This window comes from Chenopodium album, chromosome 4, assembly GCF_948465745.1.
Source record: "Chenopodium album chromosome 4, dcCheAlbu1.1, whole genome shotgun sequence".
Lineage (NCBI taxonomy): Eukaryota > Viridiplantae > Streptophyta > Magnoliopsida > Caryophyllales > Amaranthaceae > Chenopodium > Chenopodium album.
In genome coordinates, this window is record NC_137837.1 from 1,536,748 (window position 1) to 1,553,999 (window position 17,252).

The following is a 17,252-nucleotide window of genomic DNA, read 5'->3' on the forward strand; positions in this document are numbered from 1 at the left end:
TTGTAAAGTACTTGATGCCTTTCTACAAGGCATCTAAGAGCAAACCACCCCACCTCCCTCCTTTCCGCGGTGAATCCCATAACTGTGGATGTTGAAGGCTGGTGGTAGTACTTACCGAGCCAACCACAATTTCTAACTGATTGGCTTTTTGATTGTGAATAAATATATATTCTGATCATTATTCACTCAACAGAGAAAACCACAATTATTATATGATTAGAGAATTTCTATATTTGTGCTTATATTGTGGTTCATAGATAATGTATTCTTGACTTCTCGAGCATTATATTAGTGGCCCTTATGGCCTGAAAATTCCATTGATTTCGATTTATGTGGGTATCCACTTAGACTCCAAGGATATGAAAAGCAGGTAACTTGTGGTTTTGTTATGCCTTGTTGTTGATAAGTAGGGATGTTATGTAAACATCGCATAGTTTGTAGTAAAACCATCTTCGCAAAAATTCAAATGGACCTTATTGATAGGAACTAGTGAGTTGTGACAGGCATATAATACCAATGGTGAACAAAGTTTTGAGATCCTTTCAGGACCACAATTGCCACCAATGTAGGGTTATGGAATTTTAACCCTTGATTTTTCTCTGTTTTTTGTGCTTCTATCTTCTGGAAGCTGAGAAGATGACAATGGAAACTATTATTGAGTGTATGACTATAAATGTGAACTCTTCATTTGGTTGAAAGAACAGGAATAAAATAGTGTTAGACCCTGTTCTCTTTTGATTTTATTGGAACTAAATTGATGGGTATATGTATAAGTATCTTTTTGTTTAAAAATTTGCGAATTTATTCATTCATATGCTTGTAAGTACGTAGTATATCCTAATATTCTTTTTACGGAGTACTGATATTTGTAAGAACATGGTGATAAACACGCCATTATGTTAGAATTTCGGTTAAGCACATCTGAACCTATTCAGGGTAATGAACTAACGATGTTATAGTTGAGATTTAGAGAGGTTGACATGTCTGAAGTTTTACTTTTAATCATCAATTTGATTAACTAAATTTAGGAGGCATAGTTTGTTCACTCTTGATGTTGTTGTCTCTCTGATTTTCGTCTTCTTGGAAGATAACGATCCATACTCCATATTCTTTTGATTTGTGGCTATTAAAATTGCTTTGAGCAGTTTGTGAGGCTACTATCAAAAGAAATTTTATACCATAAATCTGACCATATTTAACTAGTCTTTTTCTTAAAAGTTGATGTTGAGATGAATGAGTTCCAAAGAATCTGCATTCTTTCTGTGCTACTGTTAGCCTCTCTTTTAGCAGGCTAAGCTTTAATATCACTATTATTCTCCAAAGATATCTTGTGCAATCTATGGTATTTTGGTATGACACAAGAGATTCTTGTTGCTGGAGGAACCTGGTGCCCAAAAATCAAGTGAAATCCATGTACGATATAATTCGACATTCCAACCTTTAATACAGTAACACACCGACGATTAGAGAAATACGAGTATAGTCTAATCTAATGCATATGCTTTGATCATTAACTATTTGTGTAAGTCTATAAGACAATCTTTTAAGAATGGCCTAAGAAAGAAAACGGGGCAAATTTTAAGGGACAAGGTAGTAGTAGCTATCTATTTCGTATATGAACGGGGAAAGTTTAGATCACCTGACAAGCAACAACATGCGTACGCGTACCTGTTCTTTGTAATTCTTTTGGCGTTCATGGTTAGGTTTATTGGCAATGCATTTTTCAAATACGGAGTAAATGTTACTCTGAATATGTTGCTGGAGTGTTACGTGTTATAGAGGATCAATTGGGCTACCCACTTTTTGAAACTTGTTAGAAAATGGTATTTTCCCCCTCATTTCACTTTCCACACCTTATGGAAGAAGACTCAAAATTAAATTTTGCCTACCTTTTTTACACCTACCTTTATGCTTTGCTATTTTAAGATTTCTATTCCAATAATTATTGTAGCTAGCTGAATTTATCAATATACTATGAATTTGTTGACACTTTGAGAGTGATAGCAGAAGGGTGATTGGGTAAGAGATTCTAACACAATAATGGGACCTCAGGCTTAGAAAACACTATGGATTTAAAGCTCGGTGAATGATTAATGAAAGCTTTACCCTTCTACCAAGTGTTGCCTTGCTTGTATGCTTGTTCTATAGATATTGTGTCTTAATTGCATAATAGCTCCCCTCCAAACCAACTTGATGCATTGAGAACTCGTGGTTCGAACCCACTTGTGCCCGCCTTGAAGTATCGGCCGTCACAAGCCCCGACCACCCGCAACGATTATGTATGTGGTTTTCTCCTCGTGATAATATATCTTATCTACTACCTCCGTTACATATTATTTGCAACGATTAGACATTTTTCCTCTCTATTTTATGTCAAATCGTTGCAAATAATATGTAATAGAGGTAGTATAAAATATATAGATCTCAGAAATACAAAATGAGAGTAATGCCCTTATTCCATCACCTCGACCTCACAAAATATACAGAATATAACTCCATACCAAGGTACGTATAAGTTATAACCGATTGTACAGATGAATTTCCAACTCAAACCGCACCGCCACATTGATTATAGCTCATATAATTGAGGAAAGGATCTCAGAAATTACTGTGCATGGAATTCAGTGAGACACTCGTCAACATTTCCTTCACTAGTCCAAAATAAAACCTTCACTAGAAAACTAGAAAAATAAAACCTTCACTAGTCAATATTAAACCTTCACTAGTCACTGACAATCAAATTAATAAAAAACAAAAAAAGTCAGTCCAAATGTCTTTCATTCCTTTTTCTTTACTGACCCCATAAATGTTTCTCTTTCTTTCTCCCTTATTTCGTAAAGAAGAAAGGTCTTAAATTACTCATAATTTAAGTAACATGTATTTTCATTATATCTTCTTTAATCTATATCTATGAACCATAAATTTTGTTAAGGTGAACAGTTTTATGTAACCAACATAACCAGATTTTTTATGAAGATTTGTAACGTTTACCTTTTATGAAAATTTCATATATATTGTAACGTTTTTGTTAGTTATATCTGATTTCTCACTATCTCTGTTTTTATCACATGATATAAACGTCTAAAACCATGCAACCCGTACATGTTAAATAAGAATACAGGAAGCAAAATTCTTGTTTCTTTAAAAAGCCAAAATTCTGGTTATCCTTTCCCTCTTTTTATTCCTTCATTTTTCTTTTGGAAAAAGTTTGGCACTTGTGTTATTCTTCTGTTTTTAAGCTCCTCTGATAGAATTTAGCATCATTTATATCAAAGACTGAAAATTTATTAATTTCACCCAATTTTGTGGAATTGTTTTACTATTAAGTGAAGAAAAATATAATCTTTAACCCATTAAATTGAATAAGAGCTTCAGCTGTTCAAAGCTATGGTAGAAGAAGATGGATTATGTTTTCCATACACAAAGACCAAAATTCCTCTCTTCATCTTCTTCAAAAATGCTAGGTACAGTTTCCTTTTTTACCCTTCTTTATTTTTTCCATTTTTTTCTTGCTACTATTTTTTTTTTCAATTTCATATTATAAATTATATGGGTTATGTTAAAATTGTTACATGGAACTTAAAGTGTTTTTATTTATTTATTTATTTATTTTTTTTTTTTTTTAAATTTATAATTTTTGATTGGTTTTATGATATTACATGATGTATGTAAAATAGGATGGTATTCAAGATGGATGAACTTGGGGTGGAAATATCACAAATTGCATTACCAGCTGCTCTGGCTTTAACAGCTGATCCTATTGCTTCTTTAGTTGACACAGCTTTCATTGGCCAAATTGGTATGTTGTACCTTTTTTGCTTCTATGCATTATTTTCTTCGTTTTTATTTTTTTCCTACTTTACTATCGAGTTTTAAAAAACCTCGTAATTTATATGCACTATTATATATACTGAGTAGGAAAAAACATTATCATGTGAGATCGTATCATTCAATTTGAGTTAACCTTAGTATAAATGTTAGGAAGTATTTCATTTTGGAATGTACATAGGAAAATAGTCTGTTAATTTTAAAAAAGAATAGTGTATGTATGTAATTTGAAGTTAATGTAAGCATGCATTATTTTGAGTACTAGTTTACTTATTACTTATCCAAGTAAAATTAAACTAGTGTTATTTTATTTTTCTTCTTAAGTTAAGAGGTTTTATGGTTGATGTAACTTTGTTAGGACCTATTGAGCTTGCTGCTGTTGGGGTATCTATAGCTCTTTTCAATCAAGTATCTCGAATTGCAATCTTCCCTCTTGTAAGTGTAACAACTTCTTTCGTGGCCGAGGAAGATGCCGTGGCAGAATTGAGTTCCGAACAACAAGAGTTAGGATTTTTGGAATCAAATTGTACTAATGAAGCCAAAGAATTATTACCTCAATCAGGTATTTATGTTTTGTATGTCTTGAAATAACAACTTTTTATGTTTTTGAAAAAATTGCTACATTATTGGACATTGGTGAATTCTGAACTCTAGGAGTGTTATTTTCTGTTAGACTCGGGTGAGAGTGTTAAGGCCGAAACAAGCAGCTTCAGTGTTGAAAGTTCGAAGCCTCAAAGGAGGAACATACCATCTGCTTCATCGGCTTTGGTTATTGGTGCAATCCTTGGACTTCTTCAAGCGATTTTTCTCATTTCTCTAGCAAAACCATTATTGAACTATATGGGTGTCAAACCTGTAAGTACATTTTCCTATAAATCGCGGTGAAGAGCTTGTGTATATATATACTACCATTCCTCTGTTAACTGTTATGTGATTAGCCTGATTTTTTTATATTTGAGAATCTTGCATATTTCCAACATTATTATGTTCAACCAGGACTCAACTATGCTACCCCCGGCTCAAAGGTACTTGACATTGAGGTCACTTGGTGCACCTGCCGTTCTTCTTTCCTTAGCTATGCAAGGAATTTTTCGAGGTTTTAAGGACACCAAGACTCCTCTGTATGCTACTGGTGAGCCTATAAGCTAACTTACTTTGGTTCACTAATTGCCTGGCCTTGATCTGCTATCATTAACCGATTCTTTTTCTTGCAATTTACAGTGGCAGGGGATGTAACTAACATAATTCTTGATCCGATTTTTATATTTGTTTTTCGGTTGGGTGTTAGTGGTGCTGCAATTGCCCATGTTATATCACAGTAAGTTTTACACAACTGTTCTAATAATGTCTAAAAGTGCTACTTGATGTATTTTTTGCTTAGTTTGATTTGCTATGTTGATCTTAATAGGTACCTCATTTCAATCATCCTATTTTGGAGACTAATTCAACTAGTCAATCTCCTACCTCCCAGTATGAAAGATCTCAAATTTGGTCGATTTCTTAAAAATGGTAAGAATTACCTAACTATGTTATCTGAAGTACCCTTATCACAACTTATGGTAATCAAAGTGTTTGAGTTTTACCTCTTCCTGCAGGCTTTCTTCTGTTGATGAGGGTCATAGCTGTGACATTCTGCGTGACCTTAGCTGCATCTATGGCTGCACGCTTAGGGCCCACACCAATGGCCGCTTTTCAGGTCTGCTTGCAAGTTTGGTTAGCGACATCCCTTCTTGCTGATGGACTCGCTGTTGCTGGCCAGGTTTCATTTCAGCTATCATAATTTATGTCCATTGTCCAATCATTTGTTTTGTATCAGTATGCAAGTTCAAGTTACTACATTTTGATACTGTATACAGTATAATATCATGATGTGGAAGATTTGTTTGTCATGGACCGAGTAAAGTCTATTTTAGAGTCTTAGAGGTTCTCCACATTTTACAGGCAATACTTGCTAGTGCTTTTGCAAAGAATGACTTTGAGAGAGCAACATCGACTGCCTCCAGAGTTTTGCAGGCAAGCTGATATTTATTTCCTTGATCCTTACTGCAATTACAAACATAGGATGTTCGAACCAGTATCTTTGCTATCATGTCAAAATCACCATAATCTAATTATGGTTTCGTGTGTTACATGTGCAGCTAGGCTTTGTTCTAGGATTGGTCCTGTGTTTCATGCTCGGGTTTGGATTAAAATTTGCAGCAAGATTGTTTACCAAGGATGTCGATGTCCTGAACCTGATAACTATAGGCATTCCAGTATGACTGCTTTTCTTACATGTTTCATATGTTCAGTTATCAACTGTTTAGATGAATTAGATCTTGAGGGAGTTGAACTAATTATGCTATCTTTATCACAGTTTGTTGCTCTTACTCAACCCATTAACGCGTTGGCCTTTGTTTTTGATGGCATCAACTTTGGAGCATCTGATTTTGCATATTCAGCCTTTTCCATGGTATTTCTCATACAAATACTACTTTGCTTTCTTAAATTAAAAACTTGATCTAGGGATGAATATCTGATCCAAGCTCTCAATCTCTGCAGGTTATGGTGGCTGTTGTGAGCATTTTGTGTTTGTTATTTCTTTCCTCCCATTATGGTTTCATCGGTATCTGGGTGGCTCTAACTATTTACATGAGCCTTCGCGCATTTGCTGGTTTTTGGAGGTATATCCATCAAAACACTCTAATAGTGCTCGGAATAAGCTTTGCCTTATCAATTCTCATGATCAAGAATCTAATGAGCTTAACACTTTTTTTTTTGGCAGAATTGGAACCGGAACTGGACCTTGGAGCTTCCTTAGGAGTTAAATTCTGTTTTATAACATATGATACATTTTCCCAACTTCGTATATTATGTTCAAGGAGGGATGCTTGTACTATGTAGAAACAGTTAGAAATTTAGAATGGTTATGCAGTTATGCTATATGACTATATGTATATTATCTACCTAAACTATTCTTAAAACCCAAGAAAAAGAAGTGTTGTCTCGCCACGTTTCGATCATCAATCTTATATTACAATTATTGACACGGAGCATTGTTGGGCTAATAGCTAGTTTAGACAGTAATATAAAGCACAAAGTTCAACAACTTAAATACCAAGCCTTAGCTTGTGTATGTATGTGCTATTTTGCCTTCTTTGGTACTTCTTTGAGATTCATAATCATTTTTTTTTGGAGGCTATAAATTAATAAATTTACAACTCCACAACTTGTAAATACAATAAACCAAAAATAGTTGTTTAGCAAATTTAATACGGAGTACATATAATTATAAATATTATTTGCAACAGATTCTCCGTTTTACTACCCGATTTCAAATTCCACGGCTAGGTCGGTTACTAATAATTAATCCATAAAAAATACGAAGTAATACGTAGTAATTTATGATTCGAGGAATTTGTGTAATACAAAAGTGAAACGCTAAACGTCAGTCTCGAATCTCTAACTAAAGCCTACATTTTTTTCCTATTACACAAATTACTACGTATTACTTCGTATTTTTTATGGATTAATTATTTTCATTTAAATAACAGCCCATTTAAACATTTTCCCCCAAACCCTTATCCCCCTTCAAATTCGTTGCTCAGACAGAATTCACCTTTGATTCACCGACCAAGCCACCACCGACGTCCGCCTTCGTCGCTACCCAGACGTGTCTATCACCATCGACCGCCGACCTTTGCTTCTTCACAAATATCCTTTCCATTTGCTTTTTAAGGTATTGTTTATAGTTGCTATACAATTCAACGCAACTATACTACCAATTTTTCGTTTCAAATTCGATTTTATTTGCTATTGTTTTTTTTTTTTTTTTTTTTTATAGATTTTTAAATCATTGACAATTGATTATTTGATCAGTTCATTGATTGCATTTCTTTGGTATTTTGGTTTGCAATATTATTGGGTATTTTTTTGATATTATTGTTATTGGGATTTTAGTTTTTTCAATTTCTTTGTTCATTATTTCAGGGATTAATTTACTTTCTATGGAATCTGTTATAGCCCTTATGCATTGCCGATGAATACATGTATTTCCCATCCCAATTTACTTGCCTCGTTTTAAGTGCAATTTTTTTAAAATTTTGGTGAAAAAAAAAAGGAATTTTTTTTATTAGTTATTCAAATCAAGTAGAGATGTTTATTTTCAGGCATTGATAATTGATAATTGAGTAATATATGAGGTACATAGTTACAGAGAAATTTTAAGGGAACACTTTCGGTTCGTTCCGAGGGCATGATGTTTGTAGGGTATTTACATTGGTTGTAGATTTTTGTGGTTCTAGATTAGCATAGGCAAAGTGGAATTATTTTTAGATTATACTTGTTCTCAGCTTATCATAATGAGTTTTAGCGCAAACGTAAAGCAAAGATAAGTTAAGAGTAGCAAAAATGAGCTAAGGTGAGCAGAGCTAGAGTCAAGAGGTTTTTGAAAAAAATTGGAGATACTATTCCTTCCTGATTTTATACTTCTACTATGTATTCTCTTTACGATGTGTTTTCGATGATGTGCAAAAACAAGTTAAGATACCCTATATCTGCTGATACCGTGAAAATTTCTAATCTACCTGTATATGTTTTAGCAAAGTTCTGTTGTCCCTTGGGACTTGGGAGTCCTGATATGCTGTATGTCTGGTTTGTTCAGGTCAGATGAACTTTAGAAGAATCATAATCACCAGGCCGTTAATTAACTTCTTTTCTCAGACTCGCACACTACATCCATTTACCACTACCACTACCACTACCACTACCACGACCACAACCACAACCACAACCAATCCTTCTCTCCACCAATCTCAAACTCCTTTGCTAATTAACTCATTGACTCCTGTCAATTCGGACCATCTCCTTAAAGTTTGCACAATCCTGTTCCAGCAACAAGATGCATCAGAATCCAAGCTCCGAATGCACCTCCTAAGAACTCAATTCAGCCTTAATCATGAATTTTTCCTCCAAGTATGCAACAAATTTCCCCTTTCATGGCGGCCTGTTTACCGTTTCTATCAGTATACCTTGACCTGCCCTGAGTTCACCCACACCCCTGTTTCCTTTAATAAGATGCTTGACGTGATTGGTAAGTCTAGAAATATAGATCTGTTTTGGGAATTATTATGTCAAGTGGCGGAGCAAAAAATGGCTAATGATAGGACATTTCGGATTGCTTTGAAAACATTGGCTGCTGCTAGGGAGTTGAAGAAATGTGTAGAATATTTTCACTTGATGAATTCTCATGAGTATGGATATAGTTTGGATACTTTAAATAAGGCTGTTGAAACCCTTTGTAAGGAAAAACTGGTTGAAGAGGCTAAGTTTATTGTGGTGAAGTTGAAAGATTGTATCAAGCCAAATCAGGCTACTTATAAGCACTTAATTTGTGGGTTTTGTGATGTTGGGGACGTGATTGAGGCTTCGAAATTGTGGAATTTGATGATGGATCAAGGAATCGAAGCTGACATAGATGCTGTAAATACGATGATAGAGAGGTTCTTCAAGAATAATCAGTTTGATCAAGGACTAAAGCTTTTTCAAACTATGAGGGTTAAAAGGATGGAGGAAGTTGGACTTTCAACATATAGTATTGTTATCAAATGGATGTGTAAAAGGGGTAAGCTTTCCCAGGCTTATTTGGTGTTTGAAGAAATGCAGAAGAGAGGAATCCAAGCAGATGATGCAACATTGGCGTCAATAATATATGGGCTTGTATCAAAGAATCGAGTTCAAGAAGCATATTTGATTGTGGAAAATACTGAGAAACCAGATATATGCATTTACCATGCCTTGATCAAGGGACTTCTTAAGATGAGGAAGGCAGGTGAGGCAACGGAAGTTTTTAGGCTTATGATAAGAAAAGGATGTGAACCTATTATGCACACCTATATCATGTTGTTGCAAGGACACTTAGGAAAGAGAGGAAGAAAGGGGAATGATCCCCTTGTAAATTTTGATTCCATATTTGTTGGAGGTTTAGTTAAAGCGGGGAAAGTTCTGGAAGCCACTAACTACACTGAAAGAACCTTGAAAAGAGGCCTTCAGGTGCCGAGATTTGACTATAATAAATTCTTGCATTACTACTCAAATGAGGAAGGTGTATACATGTTTGAGGAAGTAGGAAAGAAATTGAGAGAAGTCGGATTATTTGACTTAGCAGACATATTTTTGAGATATGGGGAGAAAATGGCTACTAGAGATAGAAGAAGAACTAGAGATGCATTTGAGTAGCTACTGATGGCTTGACATCTATGAATTTTCCATGGGTGTTGTACTAATCCAATTATGTCCTGTCTTGGGTTCAGAGATTAGTTGTCACTGTCTACTCTTAATATGGCAGCTGGTTATTTTTGCATAAATGGCGGCTTGGCGCCCATTTACTTACAAGTGAGTGATTCAGAACCTTTTATGAGTTCTTTAATGATTTTAAATGATACGGAGTAATATTGATAAAGCTGCTCATTAACCATTCCCATTTCCAGCACATGTCGTTTATTCTTTAATTTTGATTTATACATATTCATTTGCTTGGATTGTGTGGAAATTAACCAGTTTCTGTGTTTTTATGGCTTCAAGTCATTAATGTCAGAGCATTTGACTTTGTGTATTTGGCCTTTTCCATGGTTAAGTCATGCAGAAAATTGACTGCTGCGTGGCCTGATTTCATACCTCATTTCCCTCCCTGTAAATTATGAACTTATTGGAGTAAACTTGTAATTCTAGTTCTTTTTTATGTTTTCAGGAGGTGGATGGTGATCGTTGTCAGCTTTTCCTGACACAAGATCCTCCGTGAGTATGTTTCTCCAATTGACTGTTGGCTTTGCATGATGGCGATAAATTCGGTGTCATAACCTGGAGACAGGAAATGTAGACATAGAAATGGGGAGGATCCTAACATGCACTGATGCACTTCCTATATGTTGGTTAATTCCCAAATCCCATGGTAGCAACCTTTGGTTACTTTCAAAACTTTAATTAAAAAGCAGCAAGTCTTGAGTATTTGATAGTTTTTTTAATTGATGAAACAGAATTGTACATATTATAGTGAGCTTGTGTTACTGACTAATTGTTTGATTAAATGTAATGTAAAAATTTATTATTCGAAAAAAAAAAAGTCAATTCCCAGAGAAGTAGTGTAAATAGATTGGTTGTAGATCTACTACTTACTCGGTACAAAATTTGAAAGTTTCACTTAAATTGTCTAAGATGTTTCAATGGTTAGTTTTAGTAAGCCGCTTACGATGTTTTGTGGGGAAAAAACTTCCTACTTATAATACAAACATTATTGATGTAATTTTTCAGTCTTAACCTCAAATATTTTTTACAAAAACTCATCCACAATTTTATAAAAGGATAATAATCTTACCTCCATTGAAAGAGTAGCTAGCATTAGTCATAACTCATATCTAATGGGCATGTAATACCCAAATTGTTAAATCACATACTGATACTACGGATTAAAAAAAAACAAAAATAAAATAAAATAAAATAAAAAAACAAAACCCCGAGATACCAAATACATGTATAAGCTAATCTCATAATATGAAGCTTAGCTTGTATGTGCATCCTAGACCTAGACCATGGTCCCAAAAGGGCCAAAATTTGGATAGACTTATCGGTAATTTAAGGGTGATATTAAAATACAATTACTTGTATCAAATAATGTTGCATTTAAAAAAAAAAAAAAAAAAAAAAAAAAAAAAAAAAACCCTACTTGTATTCTGTATATTATGACATCCTAAATACCCGCCAAATATCAACTGTATAACTAACACTTTGAAATGTTTCACAGCTTTTGTTCTTCACTCAATAATACCCCCAAAATCGACCCAAATCACTGGAATTCATTGATAAAAGATCAAGCTAAACTTAAAAATGATCGAGCAATCCTATTTACATTTTCCCAGATGGAAAATTTGCACATTTTACCTGATTCCACTACTTTGCCTCTGATTTTGAAGGCTTGCTTAAAGCTTCATGCCATTGAAACAGGCAAAAGGATCCATTCTAAGATCAAGAGTAAGAATTTGATAAATGATGTTCGGGTTCGATCTTCCTTCGTCGATTTCTATGGGAAATGTGGGTTACTTGAAGATGCCCGCCATGTGTTCGATGAAACGTCTCAAAGAGATGTTGTGTTGTGGAATGTGATGATTAATAGCTATGTAGGATGTTGTTTTTATTGGGAAGCATTGTTGTTGTTTAAGCAGATGTGGGTTGAGAATTTGAAGCCTACCTCGGTGACATTGGTGGCATTGCTTATCGCGTGTGGGGAGCTGGTGCAGTTGAGATTAGGGAAAGAGATACATGGGTTTTGTTTGAGGAATGGTGTTTTTCCTTCAAATTGCTATCTTGGGGCTGCTTTAATTGGATTTTATGTGAAATTCGATGTGAGGGCTTCTCGTGTTGTGTTTGACTTGATGCCTATGAAGAATGTTGTTAGTTGGAATATTATGATGAATGCCTATAAAGGTGTTGGTGATCAACTTATATCGCTAAAGCTTTTTGCGGAATTGTTGATCGAAGGGGTAGTATGTGATAAAGTTTCGCTTTTGGCTGCCATCCAGGCGTGTTCTGAACTTGGTTGTCTGGATTTGGGCATGCAACTTCATCAACTGATCATAAAGTTTAGGTATGCTCAAGACCTACATATCATTAGTGCACTGGTTAATTTGTATGTGAAAACTGGTTGTTTAGAATCTTCATGTAGGATATTTGAATCTGCTCCTATTTATGACATTGCCATATGGAATTCAATGATATCAGCTTGCTTAGAGTATGGAAGACATGAGGAGGCCTGGAAATTGTTTTCTAGGATGCAATTAGAAGGATTTAGAGTAAATGAAGCTACAATGACTATTCTTTTAACTATATGTTTAGAAACGGGTTGTGAATTGAGAGCCAGTAGGTCCTTACAGGCTAAATTCATTAGAAATGGGCTTTCTAATAATACATCAATTGTGAATGCAGTCTTGAGAATCTACGCATGTCATGGCTGTTTTAACGATGCAATGATGCTATTTGACGAGTTGATTAGACCAGATGTAGTGTCCTGGAACATTATGATCTCTGCTCTGGCTGGTAATGGATTAATAAACCATGCTTGGAACTACTTTGAGAAGATGTTAGATTTGGAAATTAAGCCTAATATGCACACGATTATTGCTGTTCTTACTGTTTGCAAGGAAGAATCTTATCTTAATCTTGGTCGATCAATACATGGGTATGTGATGAAGCATGGGATTGAAGTAAATATAGAATTAAGTACTGCACTCATTGAAATGTATGTGAACTGTATTGATGAGGTAGCTGCTAGAAATTTATTTGATAGGTGCTCAAACAGAGATGTTATATTGTGGAATTCTTTGATTGCTAGTTATGTGAGAAACAACCTGGCTCATGAAGCTCTGTCACTTTTCAAGAGAATGATCTTAGAAGCAGAACCCAATTCTATAACAATAATTAATATTCTCTCATCATGCATTGACATAGCTAGTCTTCCTCTAGGTCAATGCCTACATGCTTACACAATTCGTAAAAACTATTTTGGAGGCTTGAATTTGTCACTTGCAAATGCCTTGTTATCTATGTATGCAAGATGTGGCAGTATGCAGAATGCTGAGAAGATTTTCAAAAGCATGCAACGGAAGAACATTAGCTCTTGGAATGCCTTGGTGGCTGGCTATGGTTTGAATGGTCAAGTAACTGATGCTCTGTGTGTGTACTCGCAGATGTTAAGCTCTGGGTTCAGACCAAATGGGAGGACTTTATTGTCATTGTTGTCTGCTTGTAGCCATTCTGGTATGGTGGAGAAAGGCTTGGAGCTTTTTAAATCTATGGTTTATGATTTTGGTGTAACCCCGATACTTGTTCACTATGGTTGCATGGTGGATTTGCTTGGGCGTGCTGGATATGTTGATGAAGCAAGATTAATTATCGATTCAATGCCATTTGAACCAGATGCCTCTGTCTTGAGGGCTCTTCTTAGTGCTTGTAGAGCCCACTCTAAATTGACATTGGCTAAAGTTGTCTTCCAGAGACTTGTGGAAGTAGAACCTACCAATGCCGGAAACTATATTATGTTTTCAAACATCTGTGCAGATGCAGGTCGTTGGTCAGAGGTGAGAGATTTAAGAATGCATCTTAAGGAGAAGGGTCTGAGGAAGAATCCAGGGATTAGTTGGATTTTTTATCGAGATCAGGCTCACTGTTTTATTGCTGGAGATCAGTTTTGCTTCAAGGCTGCTGAAGTTTATGCAACATTGAACTCTTTACTGCTTGCACTCAAGGATGACGGGTACATCCCTGATCTTTGGTGGACTGTACACGAGGAAGAGGATGAAAGAGGTGCTCTTGCCCACTGTGAAAGTTACTTTTGTGACTAATCTCTGAAATTTCGAGTGTCGTTAAATCTATGGGCAATGAATTTTGGGAAAGTTATGGCCTGAGCATCAGGTTGTTTGTCGACAGCTTTTCATGAATATTAATGTCTGATGCCTCAATGCCTCATGATTGCAGCTGCCAGCCAGCCACTTTGTTCCAGGAATCGAAATATGAACTACTAGCATACTGTTGGATGGAGATTATGGCTACAGCCAGAGGTAGAAAATTGTCTTTGGACGTCAAGATTTGTAGAAGTATTGGCAGCATATATGCGTAACAGCGTAAGTACATAATCACCTCATTGTCTATAAATAAAATAAAATCAAATAAACCTCTTTCATTTCTATCTCTGCTATTGATTATGATCCTTTGGAAAAATATTCTTTTATTAAAGTGAAAAACAGGGGAAATAGGGTAAAAGGGGGGAGGATGAAGGATCCTGAGGAGTCCCTTGGTGCACATTTTCGAGGTTTGGGGCTTATTATGAGCCGGTAATGTGGCAAAGACCGCAAAGTGATTGGGAAAGGAAAGGTTGAATGTGATGGTGAGTCCTTTTTAACCACAACGCTAAAAATATTACACTGCTCATACTCTCTTTTAAGCATATTCTGTGATTTGTATGTTAGTATAGGAGTCTTGTTAGATTTGTCGCAATATGTACTTTCAAAATATTTATGTTTACCTGCCAAAAAAAAAAATTCATATGTAAATAAAGATATTAATGGCCTGCCACCCTGGAAACGGCTCAGCCGAAGGTAGGGTCCAGCGGCTGGAAAAGCACCGCACGTTTTGTGTTGTCCGATGCGCCCCCGGCGGCCCTTGAAAATTCGGAGGATCGAGTGCCGATTACACCCGGTCATACTCATAACCGCATCAGGTCTCCAAGGTGAACAGGTCGATGGAACAATGTAGGCAAGACAAGTCAGCAAAACGAATCTGTAACTTCGGGAAAAGGTTGGCTTTGAGAGCTAGGCACGGGGGTCCCAGTCCTGAACTCGTCTACTGTCGGCGGACTGCTCGAGCCGCTTTCGTGGCGAGAGCAGGTCGTCGCGTGTCAGCCGCTTTGGGTGTCAAACAGTCAACTCAAAACTGGTACGGACCAAGGGGAATTTGACTGTTTAATTAAAACAAAGCATTGTGACGGTCCCCGTGGATGTTAACGCAGTGTGATTTTTGCCCTGTGCTCTGAATATTAAAGTGAAAAAAAATCAACTAAGCGCAAGTAAACAACGGGAGTAACTATGACTCTCTTAAAGTAGCCAAATTCCTCATCATCTAATAGTGACATGTATGAATGGATTAACGAGATTCCCACTGGCTACTATCCAGCGAAACCATAGCCAAGGGAATGGGCGGGCTTGGTAGAATCAACTGTTGAGCTTGACTCTAGTTCGACTTTGTGAAATGATTTGAGAGGTGTAGGATAAGTGGGAGCTTCAGCGCAAGTGTAATACCACTACTTTTAACGCTATTTTACTTACTCCGTGAGTTGGAAACGGGGCAATACCCTTCCTTTTAGACCTAAGGTTCACTTTGCGGGCCAATCCAGACAGAGGCAGTTTGGCTAAGGCGGCACATCTGCTAAAAGATAACCAAGTTTCCTAAGATGAGTTCAACGAGAACAGAAAAATCGTGTGGAATAGAAGGGTATAAGCTCGTTTTATTCTGATTTTAAGTGCGAATACGAACCGTGAAAGCGTGGCTTAACGATCCTTTAGACCTTTTGAATTTAAAGCTTGAGGTGTCAGAAAAGTTACCACAAGGATCCTGGCTTGTGGAAGCCAAGTGTTCATAGCAATGTTGCTTTTTGATCCTTCTCTTCCTATCATTGTGCAGCAAAATTAATTCACCAAGTGTTGGATTGTTCACCCACCAATAGGGAACGAAAACTGGGTTTAGACCGTCGTGAGACAAGTCTGTTTTACCCTACTGATGACAGTGTTGCAATGGTAATTCAACCTAGTACGAGAGGAACCGTTGATTCACTTATAAGTGGAAGAGTGGTCTTCCTACTACAATACACTAAGATTCAGTCCTATGTCGCTTCGATTCGTTCATCCCCCTTATTCCCTAAAAACACCTATATTTTGAAAAACGAAGTTAGTAGTGCATCTTATATGCTAAAAAATTCTAAGTGCGGGATTGAGACAAGTCACAAAGCCTAAGTGTTGGGGTGTTGGATGGTGCAAGGGGGCCTGTGGCATGTGCTCAAGACATGTGCACCCAAGGACAAGGCATACGAACGAATAGTTTTGTCATTTGAGGGTATGTCGTCTTTGCCTTAAAACATGATGATTAAGAATGAATGAGGTGGTTTCGGGCACTATTCACGACTCGCAAGGACCTTAGGGAGCCCGTGGAAGTACCTAGATGCATAATCACGCTAGGTGAAAAAATTATGTACAAAAGCCAAATTTGAAGGCTATAATTCACGAAATTGGAGCAATCCAGGAGGTGTTGGGACCCGATGTCAGAAATTCACTGAATTTTACAGGATGCATCCCGAGGTCATATAATGTTATTTCGACCCATATATGACCATTAGTCGGGTACATAAAGGTCCCGTGAAAGCCTATAGCCAATACAAAAGGCGTGTACGAAAACAGATAAGTTGTATGCTTTAAGGCAAATTGGATGGTTCCACCCACCCAATTGAACTCTCGAAGGGTATTGGGGTCTATAGGAAGCTTCTCGGCAATTCTTGTTTCCGGGTAAAAAAAAGTTGAAAATTTGCAAAATTGAAGGTTATAATTCACGCTTTTTGGGCAATTTCGGAGGTTTCTGGATCCGGTGTTGAAAAGTCTCGAGATACTAGAGGATACATTGTGGGATCATATAATGTCGTTTGAAACCATATATGATTATTATATACTGTCATAAATGTCCGTGGTAACCTTGAGTTTATGAACATGGTGCAAGTTGTAAATAGGTAAATTAACAGTTTAAAGGCATATTGGATGGTTTTACCCGCCCAAATGGGCTCCCGGCGTGTATTGGGGTCCATGGGATGCACCTCGGTAAATTTTTTTTCCGGGTTCAAAAAAGTGAAAAATTGT

At 36.4% G+C, this 17,252-nt stretch overlaps 2 protein-coding genes and 2 pseudogenes across 3 annotated transcripts; all 4 read left to right on the forward strand.

Moving 5' to 3' along the window:
* The first annotated feature begins 2,565 nt into the window (after nt 1–2,565).
* On the forward strand, nt 2,566–6,850 carry LOC145628441 (protein DETOXIFICATION 42-like). Its single transcript, XM_081680735.1, has 13 exons — nt 2,566–3,464; nt 3,678–3,799; nt 4,187–4,390; nt 4,502–4,683; nt 4,825–4,960; nt 5,050–5,146; nt 5,237–5,337; nt 5,424–5,587; nt 5,770–5,841; nt 5,967–6,083; nt 6,185–6,280; nt 6,370–6,491; nt 6,593–6,850. The coding sequence occupies exons 1-13, from the start codon at nt 3,388–3,390 to the stop codon at nt 6,633–6,635; spliced, it is 1,533 nt and encodes a 510-aa protein (XP_081536861.1). The 5' UTR covers nt 2,566–3,387; the 3' UTR covers nt 6,636–6,850.
* A 529-nt stretch (nt 6,851–7,379) lies between these two features.
* LOC145628442 (putative pentatricopeptide repeat-containing protein At1g26500 pseudogene) lies at nt 7,380–11,065 on the forward strand (annotated as a pseudogene). The gene is made up of 3 exons (XR_014111448.1): nt 7,380–7,546; nt 8,471–10,200; nt 10,556–11,065. The product of XR_014111448.1 is annotated as a putative pentatricopeptide repeat-containing protein At1g26500 pseudogene (transcript).
* A 655-nt stretch (nt 11,066–11,720) lies between these two features.
* Nucleotides 11,721–12,789, forward strand: LOC145626665 (pentatricopeptide repeat-containing protein At2g34400-like). Its single transcript, XM_081679133.1, has 2 exons — nt 11,721–12,650; nt 12,784–12,789. Exons 1-2 carry the CDS (start codon nt 11,721–11,723, stop codon nt 12,787–12,789), a joined length of 936 nt encoding a protein of 311 aa, XP_081535259.1.
* Nucleotides 12,790–15,093: 2,304 nt separating this feature from the next.
* On the forward strand, nt 15,094–16,488 carry LOC145629837 (25S ribosomal RNA; annotated as a pseudogene).
* The last annotated feature ends 764 nt before the right edge of the window (nt 16,489–17,252 follow it).